This window comes from Thamnophis elegans, chromosome 1, assembly GCF_009769535.1.
Source record: "Thamnophis elegans isolate rThaEle1 chromosome 1, rThaEle1.pri, whole genome shotgun sequence".
Classification (NCBI taxonomy): Eukaryota; Metazoa; Chordata; class Lepidosauria; order Squamata; family Colubridae; genus Thamnophis; species Thamnophis elegans.
The window spans coordinates 177,406,969-177,428,407 of NC_045541.1; the positions used below are offsets into that span (position 1 = coordinate 177,406,969).

The window sequence follows — 21,439 nt, forward strand, 5'->3', positions numbered from 1 at the left end:
TACTCTCTGGAAACAAATACTGTGGGGGTTAGACACCACTTGGGGTGTGTGTTCTGTTAAGATACACCCTGTTGTGCCTTAAAATGGCTTCTACTGTACGGCTGTAAAATGGCCTCTACTGTGCAGTGGAGTTGCCATGGTAACGGCTTCTCAGTACTCCACAAAGGGGCTCCCTCTGGTAAGGGGGGAAATCCAACATTATAAATTACATTTGGTCTGGGCATTTCCCCCCTATAAAGAAATACCCAGGCAATGCGGGGTTATTGGCTAGTACAGCGATGGTGAACTTTTTTTGGCTCGTGTGCAATAAGGGGGGGGGAAGAGTACAGGGTGGTTGTGCGTGGGCGTGCCGCACCCACAATGCAATGTGCGAACACCCCCCCCCCCAGTGCGCATGCACACAAGAGAGCCGCTCCTCCCATTTTCCATGCTTTTTTCGCCCTCCCCAGTCTCCAGAGGCCTTATAGGAGCCTGGGGAGGGTGAAAAGAGTCCCGTCCCCCCGGAAGTCCTCCAGAGGCTTCAGGGATCTTTAGGAGGCTTCCATGAAGCCTCTGAAAGGCAAAAAAACGACCCTACGAGCAAACTGGAAGTCTGTTCCCGAACTTCCTGTTTGCCCATAGGACCTTTTCTTTTGCGCTCTGGAGACTTCAAGGAAGCTCATGAAGACTCCGGAGGGCCTACGGGGATGGTGGAGGCTCTTTTCACCCTCCCCAGGCTCCTATAAAGCCTCTGGAGCCTGGGGAGGGCAAAAAATGGTATTAAAAAAGGCTGAACTCAGCTGGCCAGCGCGCACATGTGCGCTGGCCAGCTGACAGGGCAACGCCTCGCGTGCCCTTACAAATGGCTCCACATGCCACCTGTGGCACGTGTGCTATAGGTTCGCCATCCTGAGGCTAGTATATTTACAAATATCTCAAGGTGGTGAACCTATCCTACACATCTTCCTTTTCCTATCTTCCTCACAACAGCAACCCTGTGGTAGGTTGGGCTGAGAGCGACTGACCCAAAGTTACCCACCCAGCTTTCAGATCTAAGGTGGGATTAGAACTCACCGTCTCCTGGTGATTGGCCCAAAGTCACCCAGATAGCTGTCATGCCTAAGGCGGGACTTGAACTCAAAATCTCCTGCTTTGATTCCGGAATGCTACAACCTTATTAAATATGAGTCAGTTTCTAAGCGTCTGAATTTTGATCACATGACCGTAGGGATGCTGCAACGGTAATGAGTGTGAAAAAACGATTGTAAGCCACTTGTCAGTGCCTTTGTAACTTCTAACGGTCGCTAAACAAACCATTGTAAGTTGCCAACTACCTGTATTAACATTTAAGCATTAAAATGTCCCCTATCCTGGAGGAAGGAGAGAAGGAGAGAAGGAAGGAGGGAATGTAGGAGAGAAGGAAGGGGGGAAGGTAGGAGGAAAGGAAGGCGGAAAGGAAGGAGAGGAGGAGGGAAGGAAGCAGGGAAGGAGGAGGGAAGGAGAGAAGGAGAGAAGAAAGGTGGGAGGGAAGGGGGAAGGAGGGAGGGAAGGAAGGAGGGAAGGAAGGAGAGTAGGAGAGAAGAAAGGGAAGGAAGGAAGAAGTAGGAATGTTGTAAGATAAGATGGAGTTATGGGACAGTAAGAAAGCAATTTCAAGTATATTGTCAACTGTAGGGGAAAATTGTCATAAATACATATTATTAATAACAGTTATGAGATCACATAATTGTGAATGTATATATGAAATTAATAAAATTTTCAAAATTTAAAAAATAAAATAAAATGTCCCCTATCCTGGTATATTTCACTGAGTGCACAAAGAGTGATCATTGAGTGGAGATTGTGGCAAGAAGTCCTCCCCCCTCACCAGCATTTGCTCTAAGAATACAAAATAAAAATAAATGTTATAATCCAGAAGGATAAACCAGTAAAAGTAAATGTATAATTTCTTCTGCAAGCAAAGCTAATTAAAATTAATGCTTTAAAAGTTACTGAAGCTAGCTACTATTTGGATTCACATGTCTTTTCTCCTCCTTTCCTCTTAAAAGGAAACTTTTCCCTCCTTCGTAATAAAGTCTTAGATTACAACGGAGCAATGTGCAAAAAGCAATACCAGCCACGCCATTATACAAAATTAAATCTAATTTTCTCAGCATAAATGCTTCTTAACATAATATCTAGCTAATTGCTTTTTAGTAAGACTTGGGATTTCTCTAGGATCAGATGCAAGAGCTATAAACCAATCAATTTCATTCTTTTAATTAGTGGTGGGGGGAGCAATGTTTCCTATTGTCACTCCCATGTCTTCACACCCAACCAAAGCCTAGTGCTCCCGTTGCTTGTCCCTGCTTCTGCCAACCTAGCAGTTCGAAAGCAGGTAAAAAATGCAAGTAGAAAAATAGGAACCACCTTTGGTGGGAAAGGAACAGCGTTCCGTGCGCCTTTGGCGTTGAGTCATGCCGGCCACATGATTACGGAGAAGTCTTTGGACAGCGCTGGCTCTTCAGCTTTGAAACAGAGATGAGCAGCGCTCTCTAGAGTCTGGAACGACTAGCACATATGTACGAGGGGAACCTTTACCTTTAACTTATCCATTCTTCCATCCAAGTTGCCGATTTTGAGGGACTCAAAATATGCCATCAAATTAAAGGGCCACGCAAGCATTATATGTACAGTATTTTTAATTATTTTATGCAGGATATTGTGAATCCTCCTAAAAGTCCCTGGAGCTCAGATTTGGCCAGCCAGCGCTGGCTCTTCAGCTTTGAAATGGAGATGAGCACCGCCCCCTAGAGTCGGGAACGACTAGCACATATGTGCGAAGGGAACCTTTACCTAACCCTCAGCCTTGCCGTCTTTCTGTTTGTGATCGCAGGGAACGGGAGCGGAAGGAGCGGGACCAGCACCCGCAGGAGAGCCATGAGTCGGACGAAAGGCAGCGGCTGCAAAGAGAGCGCGACCGGCTGCATTTCCAGAGGCAACGACTAGAGCGGGAGCGGCTGGAGCGGGAACGGCTGGAGCGGGAGCGGATGCGCATCGAGCAGGAGCGGCGGAGGGAGCAGGAGCGCATCCACTGGGAGCGGGAGGAGTTACGGCGGCAGCAGGAGCAACTGCGCTACGAGCAGGACCGTCGGTCGGCCTTGCGGAGGCCTTACAACGATGGACGGTGAGAGGGAGTCTGCTTGTAAGGCGGAGATGGCGCCTGGCTGGTCATTTTCAGTCAACGGCTGAGCTTCTGTAACTGCCTCTGTGTTTTGTAAAGTTTCTACCTTTGGGGCATTTTGTTTTCTCTTCTTTCTGGTCAAATGCTGCATCTGTTGGACCAAGCATTATTAACCAAAAAAGCCAACACAGTTCTAGGCTGCATAAACAGAGGGATAGAATCAAGATCACGTGAAATGTTAATACCACTTTATAAGGCCTTGGTAAGGCCACACTTGGAATACGGCAGTCAGTTTTGGTCGCCACGATGTAGAAAAGATGTGAAGACTCTAGAAAGAGTGCAGAGAAGAGCAACAAAGATGGTTAGGGGACTGGAGGCTAAAACATATGAAGAATGGTTGCAGGAACTGGGTATGTCTAGTTTAAGAGAAAGAAGGACTAGGGGAGACATGATAGCAGCCTTCCAATATCTCAGGGGTTGCCACAAAGAAGAGGGAATCAAACTATTTTCCAAGGCACCTGAGTGTAGAACAAGAAGCAATGGGTGGAAACTAATCAAGGAGAGAAGCAACTTAGAACTCAGGAGAAATTTCCTGACAGTGAGAACAATTAATCAGTGGAACAGAAGTTGCCTCCAGAAGTTGTGAATGCCCCAACACTGGAAGTCTTTAAGAAGATGTTGGATAGCCATTTGTCTGGAACGGTGTAGGGTTTCCTGCCTAAGCAGGGGGTTGGACTAGAAGACCTCCAAGGTCCCTTCCAACTCTGCTATTGTATTGTATTAATGAAGCCCCCGCATTATCTTATCTCTCCATTCAGTCACAAGCTTGCCTTATAAGGCCTTGGTGAGGCCACACTGGGAATACGGCATTCAGTTTTGGTCACCACGATGTAGAAAAGATGTGGAGACTCTAGAAAGTGCAGAGAAGAGCAACAAAGATGATTAGGGGACTAAAGGGGATATAAAGAACAATTACAGGAATTGTGTATGTTTAGTCTAGACTAGAACTCACCATCTCCTTGGGATTGGCCCACAGTCGCCCAACCGACTTTCGTGCTTAAGGCAGAACTAGAACTTACCGTCTCCTGCTTATTGGCCTAAAGTCACCCTGTTGGCTTCAATGGCTAAGGCAGGATTAAAATTCCCCATCTCCTTATGATTGACTAAGAGTCTCCCAGCCAGTTTCCCACAAAGAAAGATTAGGGGACTGGAAGCTAAAACATATGAAGAACAGTTGCGGGAACTGGGGATGTCTAGTCTAGTCAAATGAAGGAGTAAGAGCGACATGATGGCAGTCTTCCAATATTTGAGGGGCTGCCACAAAGAAGAGGGGGGGCACCTATTCTCCAAAGCACCTGAAGTCAATTAGAAGCAATGGATAGAAACTAATCAAGGAGAGAAGCAACCTAGAGCTAAGGAGGAATTTCCTGTCAGCGAGAACAATTAATCAGTGAAAGAACTTGCCTCGAGAAGTTGTGGGTGCTCCAACACTGGAGCCTGTAGAGATTCTCTTGTCACCCAAGATCATGGTTCTCCCAAAGGTGCTTTTTCAGGAAGCAACTTCACTTTCTTATTTCGTTGAAGACATTTCGCTTCTCATCCAAAGAAGCTTCTTCAGCTCTGACTGGATAGTGATTTATTCTCCTTGCAGTCAGCTGGTCATTTGCATCCTTTTAGAGGGTCTTTGAAGCACTTGGAGGTTTATCTCTGTCCTCGGGGTCACCTGAGTGGTGCAAATGGTTCCTGCAGTCTGCAATTTTTTTCCACTCTGGAAATCCATTCCTTCTCCCACTCCATTCGAACGGTGTCCATCCCAAATTGTAGAGCTAAAAGTCTGTAGAGATTCTCAGTCATCCAAGGTCACGGTTGTCCCAAAGGTGCTTTTTCAGGAGGCAACTGGACTTAAGTTGTTGTTTTTTCTTTTGAAGACGTTCAAGAAGCTAAATAAGCTTCTTGGATGAGAAGCGAAACGTCTTCACATAAAAAACAAGAAAGTCCAGTTGCCTCCTGAAAAAGCATCTTTGGGACATCCATCACTGGAGGTTTTTAAGCAGAGACTGGACAGCTGTTTGTCTGGAATGACTTGAGCAGAGGGTTGGAGTAGAAGACCTCCAAGTCTCTTCAACTCTGTCATTCTGTATAAAAGCTGATTGGATAACTTTGAGCCAGTCCCTCTCTCTCAGCCCAACCCACCTCACGGGAGTGTTGTGGAGAATAAAGGAAGGAGTATTACCTACGCTTGCTGTCTCGAGTTAACTTAATAAGGCTTATAAAGACATCTAATAAGTAAATCCATATATAAATAAATAGCTGAAATGATAACCCAGGTCTGTCCGGAACTGGAATGCTGATAACTTGTTGAATCTGGACTCTTTGCAGGCGTGACGATGGCTACTGGCCGGAACCAAAGCGGATGGCCATGGATGACCGATACCATTCGGACTTCAACCGGCAGGATCGCTTCCACAGCTTCGAACACAGAGATCGTGGGAGATACCATGACCACTTTGGGGACAGGTAGGTGGCCATATGCCCTTCCTTCTACCTCAAAGCTCTCAAAACACAAACCAAATCAGGAACAAATCTGCTAGCCTGAGGGCTCAACCCTGAAGCCGTTTCACCCATGGTTTCGAAAGTCCTGTAGAGCAGGGGCCACCAACCTTTCGGACCTCAGGGACCACTAAATTCATAATTTTAAATCCCGTAGACCAGTGGTCCCCAACCTTTTTATCGCCGCGGACCAGTCAGCCTTTGATAATTTTACCGTGGCCCGCTGAGCGCGCGCAGGGGTGGGGGGGCGTTGTTCGCGATGACACATTGATTGCGTACCTGCGCGGGGCTCTCTTCCCTGGAGCCTTTGCGCACGGCCCAGGAGCTTTTACGCACGGCCCAGGAGCCTTTGCGCTGCAGCAATCATGTCCCCCGGCCGCTGCAGCGATCATGGCCCCCGGCCGCTGCAGCGATCATGGCCCCCGGCCGCTGCGCGGCCCGGTGCCAGGTACTCCACGGCCCGGCACCAGTCCACGGACCGGGGGTTGGGGACCACTGCCGTAGACCACTAATATGAATTAGTGACGGGACGGGGTCCTTCAGGCACTTAGCTTGGACGCCTGTTAGCAGAAAGAAGCCCCCGGGGTCAACCCTAGGTTTGCTGTCCTTTGCAGCAAGGAATCTCAAATACGGCCAAGAATAAATGTTTGTCTTGTAGGCAGGCTGGGAGCTAGATCGCCCCCATGCAAACTATGTCTTTTGAAGAGCCTGGCTGAAGTTTCACGCACCGCTCACTGAAGCGCCTGGATTCTCAGGGAGGGAGGGAAGGGCTGGAGCTACTAAACAGGCAGCCAAGCTAAGTGCCTGAAAGACCCCATCCTGGCAGCAAGTAGGAGTAATTGCTTTTATCCGACCCAGGGGCCGTAGTTTAAGGATCCTTGACTTAGTGCAATATAAAAAAATGCAAAGATCTTTCTGCGGACCAACAAAAATTTCTCGTGGGCCAGTTGGTGACCACTGCTGTAGAGAATTAAAAACAAGACATACCAGAGAATTAAGGTGGCCATACCTTTATTAAACCCTCATCTCATCACGATTCTCCTGGCACATGTATTGGGGGCGTGAAAATGCACTAGAATTGGTTCCAAGTGGTGTTAACCTTCATTCAACGACAAGGTAGAAAATAAAGGCACCTGCACCTTTATAAAGATAACCTTTATTTATACTTTTTCTGTATGGGATCAAGGCGTCTGGGATCGTCTAAACTTAGTGATTATTTTAATTTCTGATGATGATGTGGCAAATAAATTTCCTTTTCCCCTTCTAGGAGAGAAAGTTCAAGAATGGTGCCAGACCGAGATGGACAGGTACGCTTGGCTTGAACGGTGGTGGGGATTGTTAAATTTAATTTCTGCCTCTTGCTGAAAACCTGCCCAGTTTTTAAGCGTTTAGGATTTGCCATTTAAAAAGGTGTTCTCATGGGCAAGACTGAGTTGAAAGTGGAGTCACGCAGAGGAAGCAGAGAAGCGTGGCTCCAAAATTAACTCAGTCTAAGGGCAGATTGGCTGTGAGAATATCCCACTCCTGGAGGCTTCTCCATCCTATGAGAATACAGTTCAGGTAGGTCCAGCTGTCATTCAAAGGGGTGGGTCTGAAATCAAAGGAGCTCTCTCGAACTGTGTCCCTTGTCCATGGAAGGAAGGGAGAATAGAGGCCACACCCCTCATTCCCAAGGTCGCCTTTTGAACCAGCCAATTTTGCAGGCAGTCCTCAACTTACAATCGTTTATTTAGTGACCATTCAAAGTTACAATGGCACTGGAAAAAAGTGACATAACCATTATGATCCTTGCAGCCATCCCCATGGTCACGTGATCGAAATTTGGCTGCTTGGCGACCAACTTACATTTATGACGGTCGCGGTGTCCCCTGGGGGGGGGGTCATATGATCCCCTTTTGCGACCTTCCGACCAGCAAAATCAACAGGGAAGCCAGATTCACTTAACAACCCTGTGACTAACGTTAACAACTGCAGCGATTCGCTTAACAATCGTGGAAAGAAAGGTTGCAAAATGGGGCAGAATTCACTTAAGCGTCTCAATTGGCAATGGAAATATTGGGCTCCATTGTGGTCGTAAGTCGAGAACTACCTCTGTTTCATTTTTGGATGCCTTCCTCTGAGTCCATGTGGGCTGCTCGCTTGCATAGTCTTTTTTCACATACTCTCCCGTCGCCGACATGGGAATGCAAATTAGCCATTAAAAATTGGACCGTGAAATTAGATGCTTCCCCATCCGAAGTCAGGTTTTGTTTAATACAGACACTCGCTTTCTGCGGCGATTAAACTCAAAGTGGATTTGCTACAGATGTAAGGGTGACAGGATCACAATTTATTCCAAACTGAGCAACTATAGAGTGCGGTTTTTTTAAAAAAATGTTTTTGATAGAGGAGCTGGCTTCTGCGTTCAGCTTCATGGCCCACTGACAACTGCCCCAAAGACATAGCCAGGCATTTAACAATAGCATTTAGGTTTATATATACCCACCCCATGGCACGTGACAGCACACTCTGGGTGGCTTACAATGTATTATTTGCATATTGCCTACAACAATATGCATCCCCACTTTAACGACCTCGGAAGGATAGAACGCTGAGTCACCCTTGAGCCGGTCAGGATTGAACTACTGGCAGTGTGCAGAGTTAGCCTGCAATGCTGCATTCTCACCACTGTGCCACCCTGATCTTCCACTAACCTAATGATTGTAAATTAAGGAGATGGTTGGATGGTTGGATGGATGGATGGACAGATGGACAGATGGACAAGATAGATGGATTTGCAGATAGAAAGATGGAGATAGACAAATAAATGATAAATAGACATTGGTATATGTAGATAGATAAAAGAGAGAAATAGATTGTTGAGAACATCTCTGTCGGGAAATGGGGTAAGAACCTGTTGGGGCATTGCAGGCAAGACTGGATCCGATGGGGAGGTCAATCCCTGGGTCGGCCACTGCCCAGTTATCTGACATGGTGCCATCTGCTGAGGGAAGGCAGTGCCCACTGGCATCTCTCTCATCCATGACTTGGGAAGAGAGCCCATTGTGGGGCTGCTTGATTCACATCGATGGCTGGCTAGGGGAAGATATGGCGCAAGCCCCTTTCTGCTGGCTGGGTTGATTTTCCCATGTTGATGGCCAAGCTGCACTTTAACCACTGGGCCACCAGGGCTCAGAGCTGCCCCCTTAACACCTTAACGGAGCTGTCCTTTTAAGATGTGAACATTTAGTGTCGAGAAGCTTTGTAACCTGATTTTGTGGCCTATCTCTTCCAGCACTATCCTGACGAGAGGCACGGGCCCCCCGATCGCCATTCCCGGGACGGCTGGGCGGGTTACGGGTCAGAGCGGAGGCCAAGCAGAGGCCGAGGTTTACCTCCCCAATCCCGGTGAGTTGATTTAAAGAGGAAGAGGCGCCTTTCATACACACACACACACAAACACACACACACACACACACACACGGCAAAACCAGGCAATCAATCAATCTTCAACTATAACACAGAAGCACATACGGGGAGAGAGAGAGAGAAAGACACCCTCACGGGGCCTCCCTTATATAGACAGCTTCTTAAAGTGGCAGTAACCCTGCTGACTCATTCTCATTCCATCATCTCAGTTCACAGCCTTACAGCAGCTGATCAGGTATTCAATCATCATTCACCTTAATCAAAACTGAACCATTGAGGAGATAACCATTGGCTTGATTATTCCCAGAGCTGGCCTGGCCAGCTAAAAGATCAATTCATTGTGAATTCAAATATTAGGAATCAGAGCAGGGAGGATGTAGACCAGTGGTAGTCAACCTGGTCCCTACCGCCTACTAGTGGGCGTTTCAGCTTTCATGGTGAGCGGTAGGGGTTTTGTCCGATATTGAGCACTTTCCTTTTTTTAAATTTCATTGATTTTTTTTAAAAAAATTCATAGCATTATTTAAAAACATTTTCATTGGGTTTTCATAAAATCACCATTACTGTGGAACCGGTGGGCGGTTAGAAAATTTTACTACTAACAGAGATACAAAAGTGGGCGGTAGGTATAAAAAGGTTGACTACCCCTGATGTAGACCTTCCCTTCAGCATGGTCGGTCCCGAAGGATCCACACCCTCTCCAGCCGTTACAGTCCTCGACTTATGGCCCCAAGGCACCCCAAATTTCCCTTCCTAAACAAGGCAGTTAGGAAGTCAGTGTTTTATGACCTTTCTTGCCACAGGTGTTAAGTCAATCAGTGCCCTGGTTAAAGTTAGTAACATGGTTGGTAAGCGTTGTAAATCGAGGACCGCCTATAAATCCCAACATCTCTAAAAGGGCACCTACCTATGGAGAAGTTCCACTAGGGGGCAATATTTCATATATATTTTTTTTTTAAAAAGCAAGACTGAATCAGCATTTCCTAGATGGCAAGAGCCAAGAAATGTTATGCATGTTGATCCATAATATAAAATGACAGTAATGATAATAATTTAAAACGGATGTTTGCCCCACATCTTAAACCCAAAGTTATGAAATGAAATTGTAGCTTTAGTGCACTATGAGAACTTAAGTTCCACTGAGTGAAGTTACCCATACCCCTGTTGTTGGTTATATTGATGGGGAATCTCTGTCTGTCTGTCTGTCTGTCTGTCTCTCTCTCTCTCTCTCATATAATCTTAAGAGCCGAGGTGGCGCAGTGGTTAAATGCAACACTGCAGGCTGCTTCAGCTGACTGCAGGTCTGCAGTTCGGCTGTTCAAATCTCACCGGCTCAGGGTTGACTCAGCCTTCCATCCTTCCGAGGTGGGTGAAATGAGGACCCAGACTGGGGGCGATATGCTGACTCTGTAAACTGCTTAGAGAGGGCTGAAAGCCCTATGAAGCGGTATATAAGTCTTAACTGCTATTGCTATTGCTAATCTATCTTTCTATCGCTTTCTGTCTGTCTGTCTGTCTATCTATCTATCTATCTATCTACTATCTATCTTATCTTATCTATCTATCTATCTATCTATCTATCTATCTATCTATCTATCTATCTATCTATCTATCTATCTATCTATCTATCATCTTATCTAAATAAAACCTAACTATATCTGTTTGTCTGCCCGCCTGTCGCTCTTTCCCTCCCTCCATTCACCTCCCTTTCTCTCTATTTTCTATATCTGCCCATCTCAAAATGACTCGGGGCGACTTACACTTTAAAAAATATACTGCAATTAAAGTAATGAAAACATTTTTTCAAAACTCCCAAGAGATTGAAAAAAACCAGCTAGTTTTTCCTCTCCTACCCCCCACCCCCCCTCTAGGGAAGGGAGACACTGGGGAGATCACGGCCGAAAGCTGGAGGGGCATCATGATCGCTCCTGGACAGGGAGTGCAGATGGAGGGATGGACCATGACCGATGGCAAGGTAAAAGCCCCGCTTGCTTCCTAGATAGAGCTGGACAGCATTAGATTTGGCGGTGCCTTATGTTGAAAGCATTTGGCCTATTCTTGATAAAGGCAGCTCCTGTAGCGATAGAACAGAATATCTGTGGCTCAGGGTTGAACCGTGGGGCCCTTGGTGCTCTCTGAGCTTGGTTGTTTTCTTGCAGACGTTTCATTACCCAAGATGGTGCCACAGACGGCAGTCTTGGTGAAATGCTCTCTGATAGTTTTCCTGTTTTTTCTCATTCTCTGTGATTCACTACGGGTTTCATACTCGAGACAAACTACTAAGCTTCTTCTTTGATGAACAGCTTTCTGTGACTTCACACACACACACACACACACACACACACACGGTCTTTACAAATGCAGAAGAGTCTCTAACTCAGGAAGAAATATCTTCCTCTGAACAATGGATAAACGAAAACAAAAGGAAGATACTGAAGGGAAAAAAGAGGTAGGTGAAAAAAGGGGTAAGCAAGCAGGAATTTTGAATAAACTAAAAAAAAAAAAGTGAGATAAATTGTAGTTAGGCTTATATACCGCTTCATAGGGCTTTCAGCCCTCTCTAAGCGGTTTACAGAGTCAGCATATCGCCCCCACAGTCTGGGTCCTCATTTCACCCACCTCGGAAGGATGGAAGGCTGAGTCAACCCTGAGCTGGTGAGATTTGAACCGCCGAACTGCAGCTAACAGTCAGCTAAAGTGGCTGCAGTACTGCACTCTAACCACTGCGCCACCTCGGCTCTTCAAAAACTCTTCTCCCACTCTTTCTGACTAATTTACGCTAATTTGCTAAGAAGATGGATGAATTACTTCTTTTAAATAGATGCGATTCTGATTTTTACAACTCAAGCAGCTCTCTGCTTCACTGAAACCTGGCTAAATGAGTCAATTGATGACAGCAGCCTGCATATCCCAGGATTTCAGATACAAAGAGCAGGCAGAATTGTAGAAACATCTGGTAAAAGGAAGGGAGGAGGCTTATGTTTATATATCAACGACTGCTGGTCCAGAGTCATAACTATATTGAAGAAATACTGTGATGTGGATTTAGAGACATTAATTATCAATTGCAAACCATACTAGTCTCCACGTGAGTTCTCCTCATTTCTCCTAATTGCTGTGTATGTTTCTCCACAAGCTTGCGTAAACAATACATTACAAACTCTAGCTGACCAGATTATGTGGGCTGAAGTAAAATACCTAGATTCCAATTATTTTAGGAGATCTCAACAAAGGCAATTTAAGGAAAGAGCTAACAAAATATTTTCAGCATGTCAATTGTCTCACTTGAGCATTGCTACACAATACTAAAAGATGCTTGTCGGTCCTTACCATGAGCAGCTGTGGGCCACTCTGATCATTGCATGCTTCACCTTGTACCTACTTACAGACAAAGACTTAAAGCCAGGAAACCAACAATTAAATCAGTCAGGACTTGGACTGAGGAGGCAATGCTAAAGCTTCAGGCTTGCCTTGACTGCACTGATTGGAATATTTTTGAAGAAACCTTTGCAGACCTGGATGAATTCACAAATACTGTAACATCATAAATGACAGCGTTCCAAATACCATGCAGAATTAAATCAGAGTCAAAGGCAAAACTATCCTTAAAATTCCAGTTTAATAAGACAGGCATGTTGGCATCGGGCTATGGAATTCCAAAACTGGAAAATCACATCAGAATTCCACCCAGTTAAAAGTTCATGATCTTGTCCCACACCCACAATCCATCACATGGTCCAATCTTCTTCTTCCACGCTGGCATCTCCACCCAGCTGCTTCCGGTCAGGTGTGAAAGTGCGGAGACAAAGGATGACCTTGGCTTCTAGTAAAGAATGAAAACAATACATTCCACAATCCTACTCCTTCTATTCCCCCCTCCCACCGACTATACTAATTAAACAGCATAATGAAATAAGAGAAAGTGTGGCAGGCCAAAATTCTAAAAGGAATATAAATGCAGGCCTGACAATATGTCAGCTTCTGAGAAGACCTATGTGTGCTGACCAGGGTCGTGTGAATATACAGTAACAATAAACCTTGGTTCACAGCTGAACTTAAGCAGCTGCGTCGTTCCAAAGAGGAAGCCTACAGAGAAGGCGATAGAATGCTGTACAATCAGGCCAGAAACGTATTAAGAAGGGAGATCAGAGCAGCAAAGAGAAGCTACTCTGAAAAGCTAAGGAATCAGTTCTCAACAAAGGAACCAGCAAACATGTGGGAAAGTCTTAAAAGTATCACCAGTTACGGCAAACCTCCTTCCCAGGCTGAAGGACATCAACAACTGGCAGATGGCCTGAACGTGTTTTACTGCAGGTTTGAAAGGAAACTACAGCCACCTATCTCCACAACCCCCATCCCAGACACACCAACAACAACCTCCTACAACCTACCCCATCCCATTGGGCCCACCACCTCTTGGTGATTACGGAGAATGAGGTGCAAAGTCTTATTTCCCAGACAAAGGCCAGGAAAAGCACCGGCTCCAGACAAGATAACAACTCCTTGCTTAAACGCTTGTGCTGACCGACTGGCCCCCATCTCCACCCGCATCTTTAATGAATCACTGGAGATGTGCTATGTTCCTTCTTGCTTCAAATGCTCTACCATTATCCCAGTGCCGAAGAAACTCTCCGTCAAGGAACTGGATTCCTTCAGACCGGTTGCTCTTTTAACGCCTGTAGCTTTGAAAGGCTACTGATGTCCCACCTGAAAACCATCAGGGATCTGCTGTTAGATTCCCCCCCCCCCCCTGCAATTTGTCCACGGAGCAAAAAGATCGACAAATGATGCCGTTCATATGACTCTGCACTATATCTGACAACATCTTGAATCTCCGAAGAACAACGCGAGGGTCCTCTTTGCAGACTTCAGCTCAGCATTCAGTACCATCACTCCAGATACTCTTCTAACTAAACTAAATCAGCTAGCGGTACCTGAACACACTTGTAGGTAGATCATAAGCTTCCTAACAGACAGGAAGCAGCAGGTGAAGCTAGGCAAAATCACACACCTGTACAATTAGCACAGGAGCCCTCCCCTCCCTCCGGGCTGTGTGCTCTCTCCACTTCTTTCTATACACCAATGACTGCATCTCAAAAGATCCCTCTGTTCAAGCACTGAACTTTGCAGATGACACAACAGTGATTGGTCTCATTCAAGACAACGATGAATCCGTATCCAGGCGGGAGGTTGAACAACTAGCCTCCTGGTGCAACCGGAACAATCTGGAACTGAAAACACTCAAAACCGTAGAAATGGTGGGGGATTTTAGGAGAAACCCTCTGATACTACCACCTCTTGCAATACTAACAACACAGTATCAACAGTAGAGACCTTCAAATTTCTAGGTTCTATCATATCTCAAGACACCTAACATCAAAAATATCATCAAAAAAGCACAACAAAGAATGTTCTTTCCATGCCAACTCAAGAAACTCAAGACCCCTCGCATCCTGGACATAAATTGTTTCAACTTCTACCTTCAAAATGACGCTATAGGGCACCGCACACCAAGACAACTAGACACAAGGACAGTTTTTTCCCCGAATGCCATCACTCTGCTTAACAACCAATTCCCACAACACTGTCAAATAATTTAGTGAGACTGTATTACTATTATTCTTCTCTTTCTTCCTAATATCTCTCTCTTCCCACCTATGACTATTACCATGTTGCTTGTATCTTTCAATTTATATTGTTTCTATTAATTCCTAGTACAATTTGATAGCTTAGTAGTAACCTTGGCTATCACTATCTTTTGATTCTCGAGGAATGTATTTTATTCTCTTTCTGTACACTGAGAGCATATGCACCAAAGACAAATTCCTTGTGTGTCCAGTCACACTTGGCCAATAAAGAATTCTCTATATATTACCAGACTAGGTAACATCATCAGTGCTAGAAGGGAGTGTGGGATTTGGTATATAACAGCCTAATCAAGGAACCACCAGGAATACTCCACCAACACTGACAGGACAAGTCACCGGTCTATAAACTGAGCGCGAACCCCACTCCCTTCTATCGTTGATGTGCTACTTAGTTGGGTAATGTCTGCAAGAAAACAACCAAGCTCAAGAGAACACCAAGGACCCCACAGTCCTTTTCTCCTCCTCCACCCCCACCTCCCACTCTCCACAAACCCCACTCTCCTGTAGCACTGATGATATAACCTAGCTGGGTCATGAAATGTCTGCAAGAAAACAGCCAAGCTCAAGAGAGCACCAAGGACCCAACAGTCCTTTTCTTCTGCTCCGCCACCGCCTCCCACTCTCCACAAACCCCACTCTCCTGTAGCACTGATTATATAACCTAGCTGGGTCATAAAATGTCTCCCAAGAAAACCCCAAGCTCAGAGTGCCCGAAGGATCCCATTTTGGGTCAGACATAACCGGTTGAACCCCATTGTATTTGGTCTGCACAGAAAAACCCACCATAACTTTAAACCCTGATGGTTCCACAAACAAGGATCTTCAATAATGATTGGTGGATGTGTGTGCCACAGTAAACTCCTATTCCCGTAATGGAGAACCTGTGGCACGCATGCCACAGGTAGCAGGCAGAGTCCTCTCTGTGGGCAGGCCAGCCATTGTCCCAGCCCAGTTCCACTGCACATGTGCATGTGTCTTCTGCCGACCGGCTGGTTTCCAGGTTTCTGCCGCACATGTGCAGGGGACGGGGTGCACGTGGGGGGGATGCACATGTGGGGGGGCGAGGCACATGTGCGGGGATATTCTCATTGCATCTTGGGGGTTCGTGCGTGCGTTCTGGGCCTGGAAAGCCTCCTGCACCAATCTGGAAGCCAAAATGGGGCGCCATGTGCGAACCCCCCATGCCCCATTTTCGGCACCAACCTGGAAACCAAAACGGGGTGGGGGAGGGCCACGCACGACCCCCACGTGCCCCGTTTTGGAGCTGGAAGGGCTCCTGCACCAACCTAAAACCCCAAAAGGGCTGCAGGAGGGCCCCCCCCCCCCCTGTTCCTGTTTTGGTCCTGGAAAGTGGGCGAGGGGGACGGGGTGCATGCTTAGGGGATGTGTGTGCATGCGCACAGGGGGGCTCATGCGCGGGGGCACTCGCGTTGCGTTTCGGGGCTTGCCCACAAGTCCTTTGGCCACTTGGCACTAAAAGAGTTAGCCATCACTGCCCTTTTCCCTGCTCTGTTAGGTGGAGAGAGGAATGTTCCTAGCCAAGGCGGGCCTGGCCATGTAATGAACAGAGGAGAAATGCCAGGGTGAGTATCCATAAAATATGGCTTTATTTCTATTCCTGTCTCCTTGCTTTTATCTCACATCTTTTCCCCAAGAAAGCTCATTTCTGCCTGAAGCCAGAAAAAGGTCATTTCCCCCCCCATTCAGAAGTACAACCAAGATGCAGACCACCCCCCACCCCTCATATGTTTTGGGCCAAAGTACCATCCCTCTTACGGGGTTGCTGTAGCTAATCCTCGACGTGCCATTCCCTTACTGACTTTCTGAAGTTACAACCCCACTGAAAAAAGGGACTTACGACCACCGCTTAACGACCATAGCAGCATCCCTCATGGTCCTGTGGTCAAAATTTGGAGGATTGGCAACTGGTTCATATTTATGGTGGCGCAGTGGTTAGGGTGCAGGCCACTTCAGCTGACTGTTATCTGCAGTTCAGCGGTTCTAATCTCACCGGCTCAAAGTTGACTCAGCCTTCCATCCTTCCGAGGTGGGTGAAATGAGGACCCAGACTGTGGGGGCGATATGCTGACTCTGTAAACCGCTTAGAGAGGGCTGAAAGCCCTATGAAGCGGTATATAAGTCTAACTGCTATTGCTAACTGCTATTGCTATTATGACAAATGCAGAGTCCCGGTGTGATGTGATGTCCCCCTTTGCAACCTTCTGACAAGTCAAATCAATGGGGAAGCCGGTTTCACTTAATAACTGTCTTACTAACTTAACAACTGCAGGGATTCCCTTAATAGCTGGGGCAAGAAGGGTCGTAAAATGAAACTCCCTTGACAATGCTTAGCAGTGGAAGCTTGGGGCTCAATTGTGGTCGTAGGTTGAGGATTACCTGTAGGGGAAAATTATGGGGGTTGCTTAGTGGTCTTGCGCTAAAGATCTTCAGGCTCCCTCTCATCCTTGCTGGGTTTCTCTGGGTGCAAACTAGTAGCTCATGAATGATGGTTTATCTGATATAGTATACCTTTCTTCATATGTTTTAGCCTCCAGTAAGGTCTCCTGCTTGAGCAGTGGGTTGGACTAGAAGACCTCCAAGGTTCCTTCCAACTCTGTTATTCCGTGATTCTGTTACTTTGTTATGATAGGGCACATTGAATATTAATATTTCCTATTTTGGGAAAGATTTTTTCCATTCTCAAACTGCCCATCATTTAACTCTGATGACATGTCTTCCATTTAACCTGGTACAATTTATTTTATTGCATACCAAGCAGGCTAAAAGATGTTATTTTTCTTTTTAAACTGGAAAGAGAAGGGCAATGGTTAACCCAGGATTTTGGAGGATGAAGATCCAGGATGAGAGAAAAGCATCTTTAAGTGGGACAGAGATACAAATTTGGCAATAATGTTTTTTTGGGGGGCGGGAGGGGGGAATGCAAGTTTGCTTAGGAAATACATCACTTAAAAATAATCCTGAAACGAGTTATTAAATTGTCCCATTCTCATTGCAACTTGAAATTACTTTTTAAATGCTTTGGGGTTTTAATCTCAGCAAATGGGCCCATCTAGCTGCTTGTCTCGGGCACGAATTGGCTCCCTGATGTGCACCAAATGTTTTGAAGTTAGCTTAGGGATGTGCAGCCTGGGATGTGCAAAAATACTTCATTCCAGGGAGAGATTTCTAACATTGGGCACTATCTAATAAAATGAAATTCAATGGTGAAAAGGGTAAGGTTCTACATTTAGGCAAGAAAAACGAAATGCACAGGTACAGTATAAGTGGTACCTCGCTCGATAGTAGTAACTCTGAGAGGGATCTTGGAGTCCTAAGTGGACAACCATTTAAATAGGAGCCAGCCGTGTGCAGCAGCTGCCAAAAAAGCCAACACGGTTCTAGGCTGCATCAACAGAGGGATAGAATCAAGATCACATGAAGTGTTAATACCACTTTATAATGCCTTGGTAAGGCCACTCTTGGAATACGGCATCCAGTTTTGGTCACCACCATATAGAAAAGATGTGGAGATTCTAGAAAGGGTGCAGAGAAGAGCAACAAAGATGATTAGGCAATTGGAGGCAAAAACATGTGAAGAACGATTGCAGGAACTGGGTATGTCTAATCCAATGAAGAGAAGGACCAGGGGAGTCCTCATACCAGTGTTCTGATATCTCAGGGTTTGCCACAAAGAAGAGGAAGTCAAGCTATTCTCTAAAGCACCTGAGGGTAAAACAAGAAGCAATGGGTGGAAACTAATCAAGGAGAGAAGCCACCCGGAACTAAGGAGGAATTTCCTGACTGAGAACAATTAATCAGTGGAACAGAAGTTGCCTCCTGAAGTTGTGAATGATCCAACACTGGAAGTTTTTAAGAAGATGTTGGATAACCATTTGTCTGAAGGGTTTCCTGCCTAAGCAGAGGGTTGGACTAGAAGACCTCCAAGGTGTCTTCCAACTCTGTTATTCTATTCTATTCTACTTTTATTCTATTCTGTTGTATTGTATGTAAAGGAACGTGAGAGATACTTCAGAACTAAAGCAGTTGTTGTTTTGTCCACAGGCGTGGAGAATTTGCACAAGGTGGATCGCAGAACCCAGTTGCGCAAGCACCCAGTATGCCAGGCGGTTTTGCGAGCCAGGAGAGAACAACCTCGCCGGGTGACCCACGTTTTACTCGCCGTTATTGAAGATTCCCCCCCCCCCTCCCTTTGCCATCACAACTCTCTGGTCCCTCTGTGGAATTTTGCTCCCCTGGTTATGGCCTTGAACTGTTGTTGCTGAAACAGAAACTCACCACAGTAACTTGCAGATGATGTGAACTTAACCGTGGTTTTTTTTTTCTCCTGTGTGTGTGTGTGTGTGTGTGTGTGTGTGTTTCCTCCCCTTCCCGGCTCTGGGTATGTTCTTACCGGGACACCATTCAGTTGTTTCGCAGGAAACATTCCATTTTCCACAAACAATAAATCTTACTGTATTGAGCTGATGGGGAAATCTTTGGGGCCGATCGGGGGGAGCCAATAAACTTGAATAAACTTATCCGTGTTTTCTGCGAAAACGAAGTTTTCCGCGAAGGATGGGTGAATACAGGTAGTCCTTGACTTACAACCACAATTGAGCCCGAGAATTTCTTCCGCTACGGAAGTTATTGTGAGTTTTGCCACGTCCTTTTCACATGCTATACAATTGAATTGAAAAACCCAATATTGTATTAATATTGGACTATGCCGTAGAATTCAATATAGTTCCTGTCCTGGGATAGAAGCTGTTTTTCAGCCTACTTGGTGCTTTTTTTTTTATTGTCCTGTACCGGCTGCCGGATGGTAATACTTCAAAAAAAAAAAAAGAAGGGTGCCAAGCATGAGATGGAAGAATGTTTTGAACTTTCTTAAGGCAGAGAGAGCTATAAAGCTCTTCCAAGGAGGGGAGAGGGCAACCCATGATCATTTGGGGGGCTGGGGGGAGCTGAGAAGCATCTACCTCCATGGAAATTGTGAATGTTGGTTTTGTTTTTAATATGTTGTCTTTGTCTCGTTCCCCCCTTTCCCTTGTCTTTTGTGAGCTGCCCGGAGTCCTCCGGGAGTGGGCGGCATACAAGATAGATAGATTAGATTGATAGATAGATAGATAGATAGATAAATTTGGGCAATGACGTTGGTGGGGATGCTGCAATGGCTGTAAGTGTATAAATAATGGTCTTAAAAGTCGCTTTTTTCAGTGTTTTTGTAACTTCGAATGGTTGCAAGTTGAGGACTATCTGTATTCAGTTTGGCCAGCATTCAGTCTTGCCTTGGCATGCTGGACGAGCTGCTGATATGTTCATGAACGGGCACGGTACCCAGAGGGGGAAAAAAAAGATAAAAAATTAAAAGTTTGAAAGGAAATGGGGGGTGGGGAAGCAGAGGGCAAGATTGATTTGGGGGGGGGGCAGTGTTTCTTAACTCAGCAATTTTAAGATGGCTGGACTTCAACTCCCAGAATTCCATAGCCAGCTTGCTTCAAGATAGGTGGACTTCAGTTGCCAGAATTCCCCAGCCAACATGCTTTAACATGCATGGACTTCAACTCCCAGAATCCTCCTACCAGCATGTTTCAAGATGGGTGGATATAAACTCCCAGAATTCCTCCAACTCACATGCTTTAAGATGGGTGGACTTCAACTCCCAGAATTCCCCAGCCAGCTTCCTTTAAGATAGGCAGAATTTAACTCCCATGCTGGGAACTAAAGTCCACCCATCTTAAAGTGGCCAGGTTTGAAAATCAGTAGACTCTCATGCCTTTTTAGGTTCTGCTTCAGGGGTGGGTTCCTGCCAGTTCTAATCTCTTCTATAGAAGAGGTTCCACAAATCTACCGTGCCGTTTAGAACTGGTTCCAGCTCTCTCCCCCCGCCCGTCCCTACATCATCAAGATGAAGAGCGAGAGGAGGAATTCTGGGAGTTGAAGTCCACAAGTCTTAAAGCTGTCAAGTTTGAACACCCCTGGGGTTTTTTTTCTAAAGGGTTAGGGGTGCGAGGGTCTTGTAACTTGACAGCTTTAGGACTTGGAAGCTTCAAATGCCAGAGTTCCTGAGCCAACATTTTGGTTGCTAAGCAAGAGTGTTGTTAAGTGAGTTTCACTACATTTTACAAGTTGGCCACGCCCACCCAGTCACATGGCTGGCAAGCCACTCCCACCTGGTCACATGGCCAGCAAGCCACTCCCACAAAGCAGGCCACACCTACCAGAAGAGGTTCTAAAAATTTTTGAAACCCACCACTGTTCTTGCTTCCTTCCTATTCCTCCATCGTGGATGTTTCACGCACATCCTTCCACCTGGGTCCGAGATCCACCAAAAGTTGGTTTCTCTCTTGCAAATTCGCTGCTTGCAAATCCGGCTCTTAGATCCAGCTGATCGCCTCCTCCAGATATTGGACACTTCCAAGCAATGCAGGAAAGAATCAAGATACCTTCAAGATTTCCTATCTTGGGGGGGCTTTATTAGCGTTCTTTCAAAAAGCAGAACGAGAAGCCTGGCCTGCTACAAAAAGAGAATCCTTTGCTTCCAGCGATGTCCTCATTTGAAGGATCCCTCTGAAGCCCTCACGGGCCATGTTGGAAAGAAAACGGAGTGGCTGAAACGGACAGAGGAGGAGGAGGAGGAGGGGGTCGCCTGCAGAAAAAGAACAAAGCGTTTATAGAAACTTGACTGGGT

The 21,439-nt window shown here is 46.0% G+C and overlaps 1 protein-coding gene across 3 annotated transcripts in view; it reads left to right on the top strand.

The window, feature by feature from the left end:
* LOC116515627 (scaffold attachment factor B1-like) overlaps positions 1–19,286 on the top strand; it is a 52,200-nt gene extending 32,914 nt beyond the window's left edge. For 2 of the 3 annotated variants that reach the window (XM_032227787.1, XM_032227958.1), the window contains 7 exons: positions 2,855–3,145; positions 5,522–5,659; positions 6,960–6,999; positions 8,967–9,079; positions 10,972–11,075; positions 16,265–16,331; positions 18,811–19,286. In XM_032227787.1, coding sequence (XP_032083678.1) covers positions 2,855–3,145; positions 5,522–5,659; positions 6,960–6,999; positions 8,967–9,079; positions 10,972–11,075; positions 16,265–16,331; positions 18,811–18,937 — 880 coding nt within the window. In that variant the 3' untranslated portion in view covers positions 18,938–19,286. The remainder of the gene's footprint in view (positions 1–2,854; positions 3,146–5,521; positions 5,660–6,959; positions 7,000–8,966; positions 9,080–10,971; positions 11,076–16,264; positions 16,332–18,810) is intronic. The other variant, XM_032227874.1, reaches the window with a different exon arrangement.
* Positions 19,287–21,439: the final 2,153 nt, after the last annotated feature.